This window comes from Protopterus annectens, chromosome 5.part1 (genome assembly GCF_019279795.1).
Source record: "Protopterus annectens isolate FY-2018-M chromosome 5.part1, PAN1.0, whole genome shotgun sequence".
Classification (NCBI taxonomy): domain Eukaryota; kingdom Metazoa; phylum Chordata; order Ceratodontiformes; family Protopteridae; genus Protopterus; species Protopterus annectens.
This window is the reverse complement of record NC_056736.1, coordinates 63,511,366-63,532,587: the sequence shown is the minus strand read 5'-3', so window position 1 is coordinate 63,532,587 and position 21,222 is coordinate 63,511,366. Positions and strand designations below refer to the sequence as shown.

At 39.5% G+C, this 21,222-nt stretch overlaps 1 protein-coding gene across 3 annotated transcripts in view; it reads right to left on the bottom strand.

Annotated features, from left to right (window-relative positions):
- The window catches only part of DIAPH3 (diaphanous related formin 3), a 4,946,160-nt gene that overhangs the window by 3,125,736 nt on the left and 1,799,202 nt on the right, over positions 1-21,222 (bottom strand). For all 3 annotated transcript variants that reach the window (XM_044072887.1, XM_044072888.1, XM_044072889.1), the window contains one exon: positions 16,511-16,647. In XM_044072887.1, the coding sequence (XP_043928822.1) occupies positions 16,511-16,647 (137 nt within the window). The remainder of the gene's footprint in view (positions 1-16,510; positions 16,648-21,222) is intronic.

Here is a 21,222-nt window from a genome sequence, read left to right as displayed (position 1 = left end):
CCCTAGAACACCAAAAGGAAAAAACTAAGGGTAATGCTGCTCAATGCCAGAAGTCTCAATCTCAAGATGCACGCACTCGAGGCCCTTCTCAATATGGAGAACATCGATGTCTGTGCTGTGACAGAAACCTGGTTCAAGGCTCCTGAGAGCACCCCAGCACTAACAGGTTTCACCTCATATCATGCTCTGGCCCCAAAATCCGGACAACACCAAGAAAGGAGGGGGTGTCCATATTCATAAAGGACACCCACACCTCAAGGTTGGTGGCAACGCATGATGCATCGGAGACCATCCAGGTGCAATTAACCATAGGCAAGACTGCTCTGCAATTTGTAGCATGTTACAGGCCACCCTCTCAAACTCAGGAACCTCACATGGCCTTCCTGAAAACATTGAGGGGATAAATGTATCTCCAAACACCATCATACTAGGTGACTTTAACTACCCTAATATAGACTGGGAACACTACTCAAGCCCGAACACTCTAACCCAAAGATTCCTGGAGTTCATAAACTCAAATGCCATGGAACAACTAGTCACCATCCCCACAAGAGGAGAAAACATACTTGATCTCATCATCACGAACATGGGATCAAAATGTTCAACACCGGAAGTATACCCCTCACTGGTGAGATCAGATCATAAACTAATCTCGCTGGAGGTCCTCATCCCGCCCCACCTGAAACAAAAGACCACAGTGAAAAACTTCTCAAAAGCCGATTTCACACTTCTAAAACTAGTGTGGTGTCCTTTAAGGCCCCTGAGCCAGTGGTAAACATTACTCAAACCGCTGAATCACTTACAAATGCCTTCTACCAGCACCTACAGGACTGCATGGATCAGGCAATCCCAAACAAAACTAAGACTCTCTGTACCAAAGGCAAGCGTCCAGTCTGGTGGACCCCAGCCATAAACAAGCTCTACAACAAAAGGAGGAAGCTACTACAAGATAGAGCAAAATCCTTGAAAGGTAAGACACCTTTGATCATTATAAGTAAAAACTAAGAGCTCTCATAAAATCATCCAAGGCAAATTTTGAGAGAAAAATCGCCAAGGACTCTAAAGAGAATCATAAGGCCTTCTTTAGCTATGTTAGAAACCTAGGAGGAAACTCCCAGATATGCTCAGAATTAGTTCAAAATGATGTGAAAATTACTGAACCTACACACATTGCCAACATACTGGCTGACAGGTTCAGTGCAAACTTCTCCCCTCCCCCAAAAGGAGAGATATCTATTCCAGAGGATTGTAGCCCCCAAACATCTCCAACGCCCAGGTGAGAACTGCCCTCACTAAGGCAAAACACAGCATCCATGGGACCGGATGGTGTCCCCGGCTGTGTGCTTCATGAACTCAATGAGGAATTAAACCCACAGTTAGGACAGCTGTTTAATCTTAGCCTCACCTCAGGATACGCACCCAAGGAGTGGCGACGGCGACTGTGGTCCCACTTCATAAGGGCGGTGCCTCCACAGACCCTGGAAATTACCGCCCCATTAGCTTGACAAGCCTTATCTGCAAAGCCATGGAGAGGATCATAATGGAACTCATAAATAAAGACATAGGGAACTTGCAGACTTTGGATCCAACTCAGTTTGGCTTTGTCAAAGGCAGATCCTGCCTCTTAAACTTGGTTGACTTTTTCGAGACAGTCACCAAGGCCATTGATGAGGAAAGGCAGTCCATACAGCCTACCTCGACCTGGCAAAGGCCTTCACACAATACCCCACTCAGGTATCATCGAAAAACTCATCAGCTTGAATGTAAACCCATACATCACAAGATGGGTTGCAAACTGGCTAAGTGACAGAACCCACAGGGTCAGAGTTGCTGGAGCCATGTCAGACTCAAAGCCTGTCACAAGTGGTGTCCCACAGGGCTCAGTCCTGGGTCCACTCTTGTTCGCATCTACTTTTCTGAAGTACAAGCAAACACAGGAGGGTTATGGCTGACAAAGTTTGCAGATGACTGCAAACTGGGCGCCATAGTCGAAAACACATCTGACACAGATATCCTCCAGAAGGGCCTCACAGAAATGGATAACTGGTGCCAGAGCCATGGCCTGAAGTTAAACGCCAAAAATGCTTAGTCCTACCCTTGGGAAAAAACAAGGCTACCCCTAGCTACCATATAGGTGGCAATCCACTGAGCACAGAAAAAGTCATCAGAGATCTGGGGACCCAGGTTGACAGTAGCCTTCGCTTGACACTCATGTTGCTAAAGTAGTTAGGAAAACCTTCTATATCACCCACCTGATCATGAAGGGATTCACATCTAGATCAAGGGAGGTCATCGTCCCCCTGTACTCATCACTTATTAGACCTATGATTGAGTACAATGCCCGCTCGAATGTATCTGACCAGACACCTGCTGCAGCTTGAAAGGCCCAAAAGTTCCTCACCAAAAGGATAAAGGGTCTCAAAATATGTCTTATGCTGCCCGACTGAAAGAACTCCAGCTCTATTCAGTCTCATACCGCTTGCTCAGAGGTGACCTGTGCCTGACATATAAGGCCATGTCAAACCCAGATTTGATGAATATGCTTCACCTCAAAAATCTAGATCCCTCAGAACCACAAGGGCGGAGACTTAAACCTTGGTTATAAATAGAGCGTGCTGGAGGGACAGATTCATCACCCAGAGGCTCCCTATGCTGTAACAAAAATCCATGTGAGGCAGAGCATCTGTTGTTCAAGAGGAATCTTGACCAATGGATTGGAGATTGCAATATACCCTGGGATTACTCACTGCTTGACAGAGGTGAGGATAGGCTTGATTACTCATAAACCTATGAACTAGGCTAATAAATGCCAAAGCCTAGTATGAACCTATGAACCTATGAACCTATTACTGAATAGCCTTTGCAAGGGGTTTGACAGATCCTGTTTCAGGCTGGTCAGGATGCAGCCTGGTATGTTATATGGCCTCAAAGAAACAGCATTCATGTAAATGTAAAGAGCTTAGAACACTTGTTATTGGGAGATGTGGGAAATGTGCAGATGTGGATATGTGACCTGGGAATGCAGGAGTGAAGCTGGAGCTAAATTTATCCTCTAGTAGACTGGTATGTCCTCAAGGTCTGAGTATGCGCTATCATTTACTATTAGCTATTTGCAGCCCTGGGCATAGTTTCTTTTTATTTTTTAAGCACCTTTACTGAGTTATCGACTGACACGGGCAAGCTTACATAGACACATAAGTAATCAAACCATACTGACAACTTCAAATTTACAAACATTACACATCACATATATTGTCCTATACAATACAATCAAACCAACATTACATAAATGATTCAATTCCCGCTTTTTCTTAAACCTCATTCCGCCACGAAAAAAAATTCTGTATATATTATTCCCCAAAATGTATTCACTTCTGCTCTTTTATCTGTTACAATATTTACTACTTCAGGTATGGTTGATTTAAACTGATTTCCACTTTCTAGTAATTGTGTTTTTTTTTTGCTTTTTTGTGGCAGCCACCAGAATTAAACTTAACAAGGCCTTACTATGGCTATGCAATTCAAATCCTGTATCCTAGCTCAAAAAATCATTTTCATACTTACACTCATTTGCTCACCCAGTATTCCTGACAACAGTACTCTGTAGGGAATTTTTTTTAAGTCTGCCAACTCATTACAGTCTGAGAACATATGCTCCCTGGTACCTCCTTCTTCCCTATTACACCTCCACCATTTGCCATGGAGTATAAAATTACTTATGCAAACCTTTCCAGACACAAATCCTAAATCTTCTAAATTTTGTTGCATATTTGGGAGCCATACATATGTTCTCCCTTGTTTCTTTGTGAACTGATTTTCTAATCCCTCAATAATCATTTCTGACCCCGTCTGATCGATTCTTATAATTATTGTGCCATGTTTTGTATGCTCTGCTAATTAACAGCAGCTTATGTTCTTGATTCGACTAAAACCTCTACCAGAGCAAGTCTTTCACTAAGGACACTCCTATCCCTTTCTCTTTGTCTGTACTATGATATCAAAACCTGGTAGGGAAGGCAGTCTTTTTAACAGCAATCCAAACTTTTGGCCTCATCCCATTCTATTATCTTTCCATCTCTAGTTACTTTGCTCTCGATACCTGGGTTCCTTTGCCATTTTTCTCCAGTAAATGGCAGTCTCCTCTTGCCCGTTTTTTTTTACCCTTACTTGCAGTCATCTCTACTGGCAAAATCCTTCTCTATCCCAGTGCTGGCTTAGTTCTTAGAACACTTTCTGCAATTTTATGAATAAAATATTGTGTATGGTTATTATCACTTTCTTTAAGGATCTGCATCCAAAATTCCACTGTATATCTCTACCCCATCATCCCTTTCCATTTTGAATTATATTTTTTTGCTTATGTTATGTGTATGAGCCTTTACTGTGTAGTTCTAAAATATCCATTCAAATCAGGTAATCCTGAACCACCTTTTATTATTGGGAAGATCAACTTGTCTCACTTAACTCTTGCTGTCTTCCCCTCGCACATACATTCCTTCAACTCTTCATTAATTTCTGTCCCTAGCTTATCCTCTGGTTGATAAACACATGACTGACCTGTGTATAAAACTAAAGGGACTAAACAGTTTCACTGCTTGTATCTTACTATTCAAAAACAAGAGATTACAGTCTCTTAGTTTTTGTATTTTTTTTTTGTTTAGTTTCTTCCCAAATGTCCTTAACTGCTGTAACAGATGCTTTTTTTTAATCTATATTCCTAGATACTACTACTTATTTTGTCCTCATAAATATGGGTATTGCCAAAGCAATTTGTTCGTGGGTGTATAATTTATGGCTATAGCCTGTGTGTTATCTTCATTAAATTTATATCCCGAAAAGACTTGAAAATGTCTCAAAAATGTTCCACAACAGCGAGATGTCCTTTTCTGGATTTATGAAGTACAAAACATCATCTGCAAATAAAGCCAACTTTTCATGATTACTATACCAGTTAAATCTTAGAATTTTTGAGTTCCTTATTTTCTTTGCCAACAGCTGCAAATATAAAGCAAAAAAAAACTGGGAAAGAGGACACTCCTGCCTTTCTTTCAGCTAGTATAGACAAACACGTTATAACCATGGTTTAAAAGTGAAATGGGTCTAATATGAATCTGCATCTGATGTGTCTTTACCGTCTTTAGGTATTAGAGCCACCACAGCTTTTCTTCTAAAATGCTGGCATTTCCTCTCCTTTTAAAATACTGTTAAACAAAACCTTCCAGATCTTTATCACTTCCTTTCCACCTAACTTCTAAATATCCACAGGAAAACTGTCGGTTTCTGAAAACTTCCCTGTAGATTGATTATACATAGTCATTTTTATCTCATCTCCTCCAATCTCAAGTATTAATTGCAGAGCTTCATCTATCTCCAACCTTAGCACAATTAAGTCTTCCATAAATACTTGATGTATGGTCAGTCTTGGTCTCTATAGGACCTCTGGATTATTTTTCTTATCAAAGATACCCTAAATTGGAAACTACCCTTTTTTCCTTCTGTTTCCCCAAGTCATTTTGCTAAACGTTTTTGTGATCTGGAGTTATCAAAAACAGCTGCAATCTTTCTAAACTCATGCATATTATTAAAATATTACCTTATTTTCTCTTTAGCACTCTGCAGGTGGTCCTCCTCTTGTTCTGTGGGATTCCCTTTATTCTGCAATAAATTATCCTTTGTCATCCCCTCTACATAATTCCTATTACTTCTTAACCATATATTTGTTTTATTTATAACCTATTTTTAAATTCAGTTTTCATTTTATCCCACTCACTAGCTATCACTTTTGAAGAAATTTCTGTCTCCCCAATAACTCTCGAATAATTTCCAATACCCATTCCCTAAATTCCTCTCTTTTTAGCAGGTAGGCGTATCATTTTATCTTAGTTTTTACCGGTGCATGGTCTGATGAAGTTATCAGATGTGTGCTGAAGCTTTCGATTAAATGCACATGCTGCTGTGAAACAAAATTACTATCCAGTGTGGCCCAGTTATTGTACCTTGGAGAATATTGTGTAAATTGTATGCGTTCCTACTTCTGAATTCAAGTCTTTCATACCAATTATTTTCATACATTTCTTCAAAAATTTACCCTCATTTGTTATATTTTTTTCCCTTCTAGGTCCCCCTTGATACATACTCATTACTGCAAATTAAGTTCAAGTCCCTACCTATAAGGAATATCTTCCAAAATTTTCTTAAGCTCCATAATAGCAGTTTTTGGAATAATATAAATGGGAGCATGTCAGTAGATCAAAGTTAGTTTTGGCGACTTTCACGAACAGAGGAGAATTCTCTTTGCTTCACTGTTGTGTGACCTCAGAGTAGATATATTTAAGGGAGTTCCAGGGGGTCCTGCAAAAAAAATATATACTGGAAATGCTTTCAGTGAAACATTTTCTGATTTTTTTTTTATATTGTGGAAGAAGGTGTTGAGAATTCGACATGCTTCCACATAAATGAGTGTGTAAGAATCATCTTCTCTTGCCAATAGCCCCTTACTACCATGAATCTACCACTGTCCTTTTTTGTCTATCACTACTAGAGCTCCTCTAGTGATCAGTATTACTACCTCCCCTTGTCACTTCTCTGACAGCCTGCTGAATATCAATCCTGAAATCCTCTGTCAAATCCACATGCTTTTTTTTCCAAACGTCTCCTCTGTAGCATTGCTATTTGCACTTTGCATGCCTTAATATAATTCAGTACTCTTTTCTTTTTGTCTATACCTGTAAGGCCATTTATGTTTCAACGTACTATAGAAAGTGTAGCCATTATGATTAAAAGCTATCATTCCCCCATTATACATGACAGTTTTTTGAATGGGTATTTCCAACTTGCCTTACATGCACACATTAATTTTAGGCAGGCTACGCTTTTATAACAGTTGTTTCTTCTCATTTTTATTTGAACCCATGTCACATTTTAAGACTTATTACTTTGCTGAAAACCCTCAAACAAAAAACGAAATAATTTTTCAGAGCACCCCATATCCTCTTAACTTAGGGCAAACATAAAACTAAGTACATTTTTCAAAAAATGAAATTTAACTTCAGATAGGAACAATTGTCCTAAATCGACAGCTGCACCTTAAGATTACCTATACTAAAGAATGTTATACTCTGTGTTTCCACTTACGAGGGATTTTATAATTTAAGTATGGCTGAACATACTGCTTTAAAGGCTTCAAGCAGTAACAAAACCATCAGAATGAAGTTAAAAAAAAGGTTGTACTCTACTGGTAACAGATTGTACTCAGTAAGTCAGCAATGTGAAGACCTTGTTATGTGAGGTATTGTATTAGAAAAATGTATGTATATTTGTACAATTCTTATAACAGATAGATTATGTATTACAACATTTGGTAACTAATGCTAGTCAATCTCGGTGCACAAACATTTGTGAAAGTATTGTAGCAGAGTATTTTGGCAATATTTGGCATTCTTAGATTACATAGACAAATAGAACTCATCATTTAGGCCAAATGTTGCCTCTGTGGGCTTGAAAACAGAACCTCTGACAGTATATATGGAGCATGCCATGAGGAATATGGTTAGGAATATTCCAGAACTGATGAAATGTACTAATGATTTTATTAGATAAACACTTAAACTAATGCACCACAGACAAAAATGGCTGGTAGCAACAAGTACAGGGGAGGGGGATGACTGTGATATACTGAATGTTTTTTCAATACATGAGGAAAACATGCAGTGAAACTCAACTTATCAGCCTACTAAATGGAATATGGAAATATTTCAAACAGACGTTTAGTGCACAAGGCTAAATGATATGCTAGTCTTAACTCTAGAATGAGGATAAAAACAGTAAAGGTTGTATAAAGTCTAAATTTTTTTCAGCAAGGATGTAAAACACGAAAAGCTCTATAAAGTTTCAATCTTTTTTAAAGAAAATGTGCAGCAAAGATGTGAAATGTAAAAAAAAAAATATAAAGCCTGCAACCATTTTTTCAGTAAAGGTGCAACAAAAGGTGAAATGACTGGCTGTATAGTGCATGTGTGGAGAAAAGCAGAGCAGCTATGAAAGAGAACGTGTTTTAGACATGCATACAAACACAAAAGCAGAGCTCTGCGTGCATACACTGCTAGTTTCTGCCCAAAAGCTATGTTATCTTATATGCAGTTGGAACACTCCGGTCAGCTAAGCAACTTCACTTTGGGAGAACTACTTATACTTAAAATTCAGCAGAAAGTAAACAGTGTTTCTCTACCTGATGCAGACTCGGGATTTGTTAAAAAGGATTGTACCAAATGAATATTTCCTAAAGGTGCTTCATTCTAGACCATGCCTCTGGAGCTACTTCAAGTTAAGGAACTTTCTCTTCTGATAATCAGTTTAGCAGTTTTACTGCCTTTCTCTTGGACTGTATGATAGAATTTTAACAAGCTTGGAACTACAAAGTGGATTTTTCAAAGACTATAAATGAGAAGAGACAGAGACTGCCTCCACAAAATGAGCAAGGCCATGTCTATAGATTTTGCCTGTTTGTCTTTGCAACTTCTAAAAAGTCAAAAGTCAGATGTGATCAGATTACAATAATGTTCAGCTGATTGTGCAAGCAGAATATCCTAGCTGTCAGACAGTGTTGTTTTATGCCACACATTTATTCAAAATCTTTTTATGTTACATTTTCTGTTCAGTTTCTGTCTATTTGGCTTTCAAATGGTACTTCTTTAAGAAATTAATCCATTTCAAAAGCTTTTGGAGCTGCCTTTTTAAGAAATGTTGCTTACACATAGGTAATCCAACTTAGTGGTATGGTTATTTCATTTTAAAAATGTAACTAACCTTGGTATGCCAGACTGATCTGGTTGCTGGAAAAATCTAATTGTAAAGGGAAGAAGGTGTAGTGACACTGAAAAGGTATCATTAGATCCTCCGGGAAATCACTGTGCATATAAATGCAAACAGCTTTAGTCAAGATACAGTTTCTTTTGGTAAGGTAGTACTAAACATTACTGAGCTGAAAGCAAAGTGCATTCAATCCTGGGAAACCAAGGGTTATATCTTCAGTCTAAAGTGGTACAGTGTAACACTTTTCTTATGGTATGGGCTCTAAATCCCTATTGCTGCTTCCAAAGTCATATACAATGGTTAAGGACTATGGTCTCACTATATGCAATACTGATCCCCAATTAAATATGTTGGAGTTGACTTGCATTTCAGCTAATGACAAATATGCACTATCACTAAGTTAAGAACACCTGCCACACCCAAACATACTTTACAATGAACTGCACAACAAGTTCTTCCTGGCTTCCCAAAAATTCAACAACCCTGATCTCGGAGTACTGCCTACCAGAGTTTTCTTGTCAAATGTAACTGTAGCTTGGTCAAGATAATTTTGCATATACCCACAATGTTTCGCAAGAGGGGAATGATTTGCTTTTTCTAGGGCCAGTGCCCCTTTTCAAGTTTTCAAGGAACTAAGCTGCTACCAGCTATAGCAGGCTAGCATTCCAACAACACAGTTTTTGACAACTCTTAAAATAATCCCTCCGTGAATTACTTATTTCATACATATCGCTAAAACTGACACTCTTCTAAAAGTAGAGAACAGTTAAAGTCACAAGCTTCTTTATACATTTGCTTATACTAACAAGTAAACAAATCAACAGCCATAAGCCTCTGACACTTCTAAAGTGAAATACACAGCAAATACATTGGGAACTAGAAAAAACAAAACATTTAAATAGAATGACAGAGATGGCATTTAAAAAAAAATATCTCTCCGCTATTAGATCCAGATAATACAAAAAGCTGAAACTTTGCTGTACCCTATCTAAAGCTGGCTTTTAAAATAATTTAGTAGTTGAAGAAAATTTGCAAGAAATACATGTCATATTTGAGCTCTCATTCCAAGATTACCAGAGTGTATACTCCAACAGGAAAAGTCTAACTGCTGTTAAACTTGTCATGCTCTGACCTTAATAGTCCCAAATTTTATAGTTCTTGTTTGGCATGGATTATTAATGCAAGCATTTAATTTGGAAGTCAGCTCATCTACAAAAAGTGCAGTCCCAATAAGGTAGCACAACTTTAAACTGGAAATGAGCCATACAAATGTCTACAAGGTGTAAAGTACAGTTTTGTACCTACCATAAATGTAGATGTTCGAGGATTCCATTGCTGCAGTCCTGACTATTGGGTATAGTCCGCGTCCCAGTCGGCCCGAATACCAGAGTATAAGGCTGACGTCGGTCAGGGCGCATTAGACTGACGTCAGTACGTCAGGGTACTAATGCGCATGACCGACGTCATATCCTCAGTCTTTTCTTGCCCCAGATGTCAGAAGACCCAAAAAGACAAGTCCCAAAACAACCTGCACCAAAAACATGTATAATATATACAACAATATATATATATATATATAAAATATAAGCATGTAAACTCACCTACACAACCACCCCTAAACACAGAGGGGAAGGAGGGAGGGTTGGACTGCAGCAATGGAATCCTCGAACATCTACATTTATGGTAGGTACAAAACTGTAGTATGTTCTTCGCCTTGCATTGCTGCAGTCCTGACTATTGGGTAGAATCCCAAAGCAGAGGTAAGGGAGGCTGGCAAATTATAAAGTAGTAGGAGCTGACAACATGCCTTGTAAAACAGCTGTGGCAAAACCAGCCCTAGTCTTAGAGTATATAGGAAGGTGATAATGCCTAGAGAAAGTATGCACTGAACTCCAAGTAGCTGCTTCCAGAATATCCTTAGTTGCCACCCCCTTAGAAATGCTGTTGAAGTGGCAGTAGCCCTAGTGGAATGAGGCCTAATCCCAGCTGGAATCTCCTTGCCATGATGGGAATAACAAAATGCAATGCAAAAGCCAATCCACCTAGAAATAGTTTGTTTTGACACAGGCTTGCCCTGTGAACTCAAAGCAAAAGAAACAAGTAACTGCTGAGACTGCCTAAAATTCTTAGTCCTGCTCAAATAATAACGCAATTGCCTGTGTACATCTAAAGTGTGCAAAATCTTTTCCCCTTTATTTTGAGGATCTGCAAAAAGTAGGCAAATGAATAGTTTGGTTTAAAGCCACACTAGAAACCACCTTAGGCATAAAGGAAGGATTAGTGCGTAATGATACCCTGTCCTTATGGAAAATCAAAAGGGCTCTACTGCCATAAGGGCCTGCAACTCAGACACCCTTCTTGCAGAAGTAATAGCCAACAGAAAAGCAGTCTTCCATGACAAATATTTCAATTCAGCAGTAGCTGCAGGCTCAAAAGGTTGTAGAGTAAGTTTTTCCAACACAAAATTGAGATCCCAAGCAGGAGTAGGAGCTCACGTGGGGTCTTATATTCTTTGCCCCTCTAAGAAACTGCTTGAACAAAGGATGCGAAAACAAAGGTGGGTCACAATCATAGTGAGCTGAAATTGCTGCAGCATGAATCTTTATGGAAGAGAAGGACAAACCTTTGTCCAATAATTCAGTAAGATATTGAAGAGCCACACTCAAATTAGGCTCTGAAATCTCCAAATTCTTTGCTGTACTCCAAAATAAAAATCTCTTCCATTTTTCTGCGTACACTCTCCTAGTACTAGGCCTTCTAGCTTCCATAATCACATTTAAAACTTGTTGAGGAAGTTGAGACCTGCTGTGTTTCAACACAGAATATGCCAGGCTGTTAGATGAAGAGAGTGAAGCTTGGCATTGAGCAGATGACCGTCCTTCTGAGATAACAGATGAGGAATCAGAGGTAAAGGCCATGGAGGCTTCTTTACCAGACTCCGTAGTAGTGGGTACCAGTGTTGCCGAGGCCAATCTGGAGCTATCAAAATCATCCTTGGCCTGTCTTGTCTGACCTTTAATAGTACCTTTGGAAGAAGAGGTAGAGGTGGAAAGGCATACACATGAAGGTTTTTCCAACTGAAAGACAGAGCATCCACTTTCCAAGCTGTGTGATGAAACCCCTTTGTGCAGTACTTTGGCAGCTGGTGGTTTAGTGGAGAAGCGAACAGATCTATGTCTGGAGTTCCCCATGACACTGTCAGTTTCTGAAATACATGAAGATCCAGTTTCCACTCGTGGGGATCCATGATTTGTCTGCTTAACACATCTGCTAAGGAGTTCTGTGCTCCTGGCAGAAACCTTGCCTGAAGAGTTAGTTGCAAGCTTAGCAGTCTCCCATAAAATCATTGCTTGCCTGCATAGAGGATAAGAATGTGTTCCCCTTGCTTGTTGATGTACCACATGACAGTTGTGTTGTCTGTTAGAATCAACACCTGCCCTGGAAGAAGTAACTCCTTGAAAGCCATTAATGCAAACTGGACTGCTAACATCTCCTTCATGTTGATATGTAGATGCTGTAGTCTGGCAGGCCACTTGTCTTGTATCCACTTTCCATTTAGATGAGCTCCCAAGCAATGTCCGAGGCATCTGTCGTTAGAATCTGACTTGCCTCTGGCCGGGTCACAGAGAGTCCCTTGTTTAGGTGACATTCCTGAGCCCACCACAAAAATTCCTTTTGAATGCAAGGTATTATTTGAATGACAGTGTCCAAATCCTGGCAGTGCTGTGTCCATACATTTTGAGATACCATTGTAGCTTCCTCATATGCAGTTTGGCATTGGGAAGCACCAGAATACAAGATGCCATGAACCCTAATGCTTGAAGGACTGTCCTTGCAGTCAGCACGGACTGATGAGATAGTTGATGGAAGTGAAGTGACAGACTCTTTTGTTTGTCCGGGGTTAAAAGGCCATCTGGGCTGCTGTATTCAGTCTTACACCCAGAAAGCACATGTCTTGAGAGGGTACTAGACTGGACTTTATTTCGCTCACAGAATACCCTAGGCATCTTAGCACTGCTATAACATATTCCAGATGCTGTAGAAGGTCTTCCTTTCTTGAGCCAGAATCAGGCAGTCGCCCAAGTAAGGATAGATTTGAATTCCTTGAAGCCTGAAGTAAGCTATCACTGGAGCCAGAACCTTTGTGAATACTCTGGGCAGTAGATAAGCCAAAGGGCAATGCAGAGAACTGATAATGAGAATTTCCAGCTCGAAACCGCAGATACTTTCTGCAACTTAGCCTTATAGGCACATGAAGGTAAGCTTCCTTGAGATCTAAAGTTACCATCCAGTGATCTTTGCCCAGCAGAGGTAAAAGCTGTTGTAACGCCAACATCTTGAACTTGGGAATGTCCAAAAACGTGTTGAGGAGAGATAAATCCAAAATTGGTCTCCACGTGTTCCCCTTCTTTGGTACAAGGAACAGGCGAGAATAAAATCCTAGGCCCCTCTCTGACACAGGGACTGGCTGAATGGCCCCTATGTGAAGTAACTGTAAAACTTGCTTGTGAGCCTCTTTTCTTTGTAGAGGAGGAACGTCTGGCATGCCTTTGAAAGGGGCATTGTATGGAAATAAAATCTGTAACCGTGGTGAATGATATCCAACACCCATTTGTCTTGAGTAATTAAATCCCAATTTTCTTTGAAAAGAGACAGTCTTCCCAAAGGAGCTGCCAGACGTGAATCTGCTGGCAGCTGAAAACAGGTCATTGGGTCTGTTTACGAAAGGACTGACCCTGCCCTCACCAGAAGTCTGAGCAGGTGAACTCCTGTTCTAGGCCTAAAAGAACTTTGAGCCCTGCCCCTACCACGTCTAGACCTACCCCTAGACTGAGAATCATAAGCAGGATATGTCCACCCCTTAGCAGGCCAATTTCTACTAAACTTCGGTGGCTGCACCTGCAAAAATCTTTAACAGTTTGCATAGACTTAGCTTTGTCCTCCATTTTCTTTAAAACAGCTATACTCTTACAGTACCAAACAACACATCAGACTGTAAAGGAGCATCCAAAATCCTTGTCTTAACATGCTCAGCTAAATTCTGATCCTTCAACCAGGCATGCCTGCGAAGAACAGAGCTGGTAGCAGCCACCCTCGAGGAGGCCTGTACAGCATCAAAACCACATTGCAAAGAATGCTTACCCACTTGTTCAGACACATGAACCAAATCCAGCAACTCTTTACACTCAATACCTTCCGCCAAAGCATCCACCTTAGATTTCAATTGTGAAAGAAGGTAATTCTGATATTTTAACATGTGAAACTGACAATTCAAAGCTCTCATGGCTAGAGTGGAAGAAGTATACACTTTCTTTCCCCACCTATCCAAAGCCCTCGCCTCTTTATCAGTGGGGACAGGATTTTTAACCACAGAAGCTTTTACACCCTTAGGCCCCTGGGAAATAGTTTCTGGGTCCGCCCTAGGACTCTTAAACAAATATTTATGAGCTTCGGGCACCCTATAATACCTATCAGGCTTAACAGGAGCAGGAGGCAAAGAGTCAGGGTTCAGGGAAGCCTCTGCTATAACATCTTCCACCACATTCAACACAGGAGGAATAGCTAAAGGCCTATGCTGGGGTAAAAACAAGAACTCCCTAAGCCTTTTCCTGGAGTCAGAGAAATCCTGGCCTTCCCATTTAAAGTGCTCCCTCATGGAATGCAAAGTCTCTGAAAATGAGAAATCCTCAGGTGGAGACGCTGTCGGAGTGGAATCATCCACATCAGAATCAGAATAGGTAGGATACTCCTGCAAATCTTCCACAGAAGATTCTGAAGCCTCAGAACACTGTTCAAAACTCTCAAACTCAGGTTCCACCCTAGGCCTCTTATCAGGCGGGGGCATAGAACCCCTAATCATAGTAATCAAATCTTCTGCCATCTTAAGCATATGTTTCTTAGGTACAGAACCTGAAATGGTAGGAGAAGCCCCCACTGAAGCTGAAGTAGGCCTACCTCTCATAGAAGTTTTGGCAACAGAAGGAGAGGCCCTAACAACCTTGGGAAGAGAAGGAAGAACAGTCACCTGAGAAGCCCCCTCAGCCTGGCCTACCTCCTGAGAAGGCACATCCTGTAAGAGTATAGTTTCTGCCTGGGACTCCATGGAAACTCCTGGCAAAACCTCCGGCTCCACTGAGCCTTCCAAAGAACCGACGTCCGGGACTGCCGGTTCCTCAACCCTAGGCTTCACTGTTTTATCCTTGCGCTTCTTGGAGGAAGCGGGCCGGAGCATCCGGCGGCATTTTATAATTGCAACGCTTCCCAAACACTAACCTGGCACAGTCTAACCTCCTCTTAATAGTGCGTTTGTTAAACCTAGCACAAGAGCGGCAACCAACAACGCCGTGCTCAGGCCCTAAACAAGGTATACACAAGGTATGATAATCCCTATGAGGTATCTGTTTCCCACAAGAAATACAGTTATTCACTTTTTCTGACATCCGGTAAAATACTGAGGCAAGAAAAACCAAAATGTTCCCAACGGGTACTTAGCCAACTCTGTTTCGGTCTGAAACTCCGGTTTCGGAAATATTTCAGTACGCCAACCTGCACTCGCAAAACTGCTTCTGCATCGGACCATGCGGCAAAAAAGACTGAGGATATGACGTCGGTCATGCGCATTAGTACCCTGACGTACTGACGTCAGTCTAATGCGCCCTGACCGACGTCAGCCTTATACTCTGGTATTCGGGCCGACTGGGACGCGGACTATACCCAATAGTCAGGACTGCAGCAATGGAAGACGAAGAACATCTTCAGTTTCTAAGGCCTGCTTCATAAAAACTGCTCTTCGTGTACTCTACACATTTCACGTCATGCAAAATTTACTAAAGGCAACCACAGGCTTTTCACTTAGAGCTTTTGCTTTTTTCCTGAAAAAATAATGTGTACCTCAACTTAGTTATAGCTTTTCTACTTTGTACTGCATCTTTGATCAAAAAGATTTGCTAGTTTCACTCAGTCTGTAGCTCCTTATTTAGATATGGCACCAGAGGGCAAAGACCAAAGCAGAACACCAGTATTAAGGCCTAGCACCACTGTTGTCAGACATATGGTTTTAAGGCCATCCCCGACACATTAAATAGTTGCAGAAATCTGGGTTCAAAGCCTGTTTCAAATTGCATTAACTAGTGGCATCCATGGGATTAAAACCTTCCAGTCTAACAGCATCTGACACTGGCAGCAAAAAGAAAAAAAAAAAAAAAAAAAAAAAAAAAAAGAGAGAGAGAGCTATTCTTTTATCCAGCATGCTATGAGGGATGTACAAGCGCAATGACATTTATCACAGTTGTAGAAAAACTGACAGACAAGTAAAACATATGGCTAGGATGGACACTGTGTGTACATATCAGAAGAGAGATTTAAATACTGGTATTGTAAATAGAAAACATTATCTATCAGCAAAGGTTATCAAGCATCTCTAATGTACCATTAAAGATAAGTTGAACAGTCAAGGCTTTTTTCTGCCCAGCATATAATTCTAATGATGTATTAAACTATCCAGATAGGACATAAAAAGGTAAAAGCTGTACAATGATATAAACAAATATATTTTTTATGGATTATGAGGAAGTACGCATAACTTGCACAAAGCTATTCATGAAGCAGTTACTCCAATTTTGCCACCCAAAGCAGACTAGAAACTTAAATCCTTAAACCGCTTCTGAGGAATTTAAAGTGTTACTAAATTGCTACTTACGTATTTTCTTCTCCAACAATACATATGGCAGAAAGCAGCTTGACAACATCTGTCATCATATTTGCTTGTCTGGGATCAATAGCTTTGGCCAGGAGTGAAAGACACCTCTCTTCTCCCAAGATCCTTTCCAAGCCATACTAGATTTTAAAGAAAAAAAAAAACAAAACAGGAAAATTACTATCAAAAGAAAAAAAAATATATAAGAAAATCCAATCAGTTAAAACTAGTACAGAAGTGTATACACTTGATATCATAATGACCATTAGATCTGTGTTCACATCAAATGTTCTAAATTCTTTTCATAAATAGAAAATATTAACTTACTTTACTAGAGTACATATAAGCACATGGGACTTGACCCAGAACCGAGAAGTTGCTCAAAATAAATTTCATTTTATATCAAACCTTTATTACACTGTGTTCAGCAAAATGTAGCCTCAAGGCTGTGCCATTATCAGAGATCATTTCAGGCAATTTATATGACACATTTTGAATTACAACCATGGCAGTTTTCTAAGTAGAAATCACTGAAAGGTTTAAGAAAGCTTTGTAAAGTGAAGGCTTGAAAAGGATCAGGTAAAGGAGACATCCAAAAATTAAGGAAGTGTGGTATATGTAAATAACTAGTCGCAAATGGAGATCTGTAGTGATTCTGACCTCATTTAACTGTTTCAGCAGCAATAGCTGTAGCCAGTTTGAAAAGGCACTAGCAAATCAAATATATTTTGTAATTAAGTAACGAGACAAACACAGGTACTGTGACAATGCACACAAACCCTGGGGGGAAAGAAATAGGAAGCCAGACCACTTATTATCTAAGCACATGCTAACTGTTCAGGACTTCAAGCCAATAAGTCAAGGATGATGTAGCATTCTTCAAAGCATGAGGAATTATAAATAGGATAAGCAAAGAAACAGATCATCAAAGAATATACCGAAGAAAATCTTCTACTGCTTTTCAGAGCCAGATCCAGCACTAGGTGAACTAGCCAATTGCCTTTTGCCTGATGATGTCTGGAGTGCCCAAAAATATACCCCCACCCCCCACAAAAAAACAATGCATTTTCTATAATTTTCTTCATTGGATTCCGAACAGATGATCTGACTCGCTTACATGTTTCAACTGACAGTATCTCCCTCTTGTGAGTTGCTGCAACATGTAACATGCATGTCACGTTGATATGTTTGGAATTGGTTGCCTGGTTTCTTCCTTTTGGGTAGGAGAGTGGGGCACACCATTATTTTCATTTAAAAAAAAAATTCAAGCTTAAAAAATGAAAGTTGTACGTCCTGCCTCTCATTTCCCTTATTCTCATACGATCTATAGTAGACAGACAGAAACTACTATCCATACCTGACTGGTCTATATTCTACCCCCCCCAAACGACTTAACAATTGACAGGTACAGCAGGTTTAAAATTGCCTGCCAAATAGGTTTCTGTTATTTACTGTCTGCCCTGCTTTAAAAAAGTTCAGTACCAGCAACATCACCAGCCAAGAGACGCAATTAAGACCAACTAGTAAGGTCAGTGATACTGACAGAGTGAGCTTCACATTTCACACAGTGCCCAGAGGACTCCCTCACTGTCTGAATGGATGGACAACTAAAGAAGAGTAAATCTGCACAGCTCTGCTCCCTGACTGTCCATGTCCAACAGTCCAAGTCATTGTAATGTTACTGTTAGACTATACACCAAATAAGGGTATGCTTAAATGTCAAGGTTGTAACTACTGTAAATATATTTTAGTGGGAGAGAAAAATAAATGTTGAGGCTAGAAATTATGAGATTAGATTAGATTATAATTGTAGATGAAAATATATGGTGTACTTAGCTTTATGTGGCCAGTGTTCTGCCTTTTATATTGGCAGAATGGTAATGGAGTTTCATATTAGAGTGTATGAACACTTAAGGTCAGTTGAAAAAATGGACTTATGTAATGCTCTCGCTAGGCATATTAATCAAAAGCATAGGAATAATGCAAATCAAGTAGATTTTAGGTTTATTATTATTCATCAAGTGAGTAATTTTATTATGAAATGGGATGCTGAAGATGAGTTGGACTGATTAGAATATTGCTGGCAGGTAAAACTAAATGCATGTAGCAGCCCTTGAATGAATGACAGGAAAATTATAATGTAGTGTTGAGAAGGAGAGGGTTAATTTATTAAATTGGATGGGTCATGTGATTTTATTTGCTTATTTAAGCTATGATTGATTTTACTGCAACTTGGTCTAATGAAGTTCTTATTATAGAATGAAAGTGCTTACCAGTTGTTTCGAGTTGAATTTTATTGTCATGTAATAGTTTTTTTTAGCAGTTTTTTTCATCGTTTTACAGTTTTATAACAACAGATTCTTGGTTGAGTTTGTTGGTTGCCTTTTGTATTTATAGTATTTAAATAGAATAATGCAAAAGAATACTTGAAATATATATTTTGCCTTGCTTTCCTGAAGATATTTTTTTACCAACAAGTGTTTTTAATGAACATATGGAAAAAATTTAAGGAACTTCATCCCGTAACAGATTTTTTCCTCAACATAATTCAAATACAAGTTTTACAGGCTGCAGGAACATAACCATGAAATCTGCACACACAACCAAGTAACACATTCTAGTGGCATTTTTGTTTTCAGAGGCTAAGCTTGATCAAGGAGTTCTGACTTGGATTTAGATAAATCTACTTAATTTCTCACTGATAACGGCTACCTAAACTAAAAAAGGTCCACATTTTATTGACAAAGTTGTTATTGTAAAATAACTAATAAGTTTACATAAACATTTTTCTCTGTCAAACAATTCTTGTGTTCAATATTCATGAGAACAGAATATTTAAATTACAGATAAAAGACTTTGCTTCTGAAGATACTGATCTGTACAAGTTACAGAGGGACTATTAACAAGCATTTGTCAAGCTGTATGTTGGCTTACAGTTGAATGGTAGTGCTACAATACTAGCTATCATAGGACTGCCAGTAAAACAATTAATTCTTGAATGGACAGTTGTAGTCATGTAACTCGAAGGAGTTTTGTCATAGGTTCATAGCCAAGTTCTGCGCTAGCTGCCCTTGTGAGTCATTTTAAGCCCAGCCAGTTTCCCTTTATGTGCTCAAAATAACCTATCCCAAATAACTGACATACATGCAAGAACTGGAATGCCCCAGATCTACCTTACTAAAAGGATACAAGGTCTAAACAACATGTTCAATGTGGACCGACTCAAAGCTCTGTCACTAGAGGTGACCCGTGTCTGTAATACAAGGCATTCTCCTACCCATTACTGATGGATGTATTGCACATCAAGTCAAATGGCATCAGAAATACTTGGTCTAGAGATCTAGACATGTTCTGCAACATCAACAAAATGCCTTGAAGGGGCAAGTATATTTTGCAGAGGATACATTTGCTATGGAACAGACCCCCCCCCTTCACTTAAGTTCATCTCTGACCATTTTTAAACGCAACTTAGATTTATGAATGGGAAATAGAAAATGTACGCCAGGACTTCCCTCATACTACTAATGGACAAAGGCAGCTCCTAAATGCTTTAGCCCATGCATGGGTCCCTTCAAATTATCTATGGTATGATCCCAGTTATTCTTATTAGGCGTAATATATAATTATCGACCATAAGATGGGTAAGGTCAATCTATAACCAAATGGGGATAGATTATTTTGAGCACAAAAAGGGAAATTAACTAGGCTTAAAATGGCCTGCAAGGACAACTAGCAGACATCTTACCTATGACTCTATAAATAGATGCCTATTTGTTTAAACGTTCTGAATCTCTCTGAAATAAGCCAAAGAGGAAGCTAGTACAGCAAGACATGTGGCTTCATGAATTACAGCAAGTTCAGAGATTTCAAAATTTCCTATGCTTACACACTACGTATATCCATTAGACAGCCTTTAAGGGTGGTTCAAACTTTTACTCTCTTCATGAACTAGTCCCTGCATGGACCTAGCAAAATACTGGGGAAGGGACATGTAATTTACTGACCACAGAGGAGGGTCTCTCACTTATTTAAGGGGTGTTTCTTCAAAGCAACCTTGCCCATCCTCATGAGGCAAAAGTGGTTGTTTCCCTTGTGTCCATCAAGAAAATCGCACCACAAGAGTGCATATCCTACCCAAGGAGAGTGATACAAAAATGTTGTAGATACCTCACCAAAGGTCTGCAAAGCACAACACACAGTCCAAACAGAAAAAAATTTCTGCAGAACACCACTGTGTTTAAAGGTTTAATAAAATTGATGTCCACCAACAACATAGCATGAATAAAACACATGTAAAATTGTCCACTTCTAAGCACTTTCAGGTTCAAGCCCTTCTTCAGATAACTTACTATTGTATTGGATAACATATTTAAACATGGCTACAGCCAATCACTCCTCAATAATGTACCCGCCTATTTTTCAAGGCGGGTTTCATTGGAACTATCTCATTAAGACCAGGATGCATGCGAGCCATAAGTTCAATAACCCATCTGGTTTCCTCAAGTTCTGTCAAATCTTTTATATTGCCCACCCCTAGAACTTTTTCTCATGTTCCAAATAGACTTAAATGTAAAAACATGTCCCTCAGTCTGATCAATGTGCCTAAAAAGGGCATTATGTGCATTCTTAGTTCTAATGGCTGATAGATGTAAAATCCTCACTTTGAACATGGAATTCGTCTTGCCAACATAAAAACATACACATCGTTGACATTC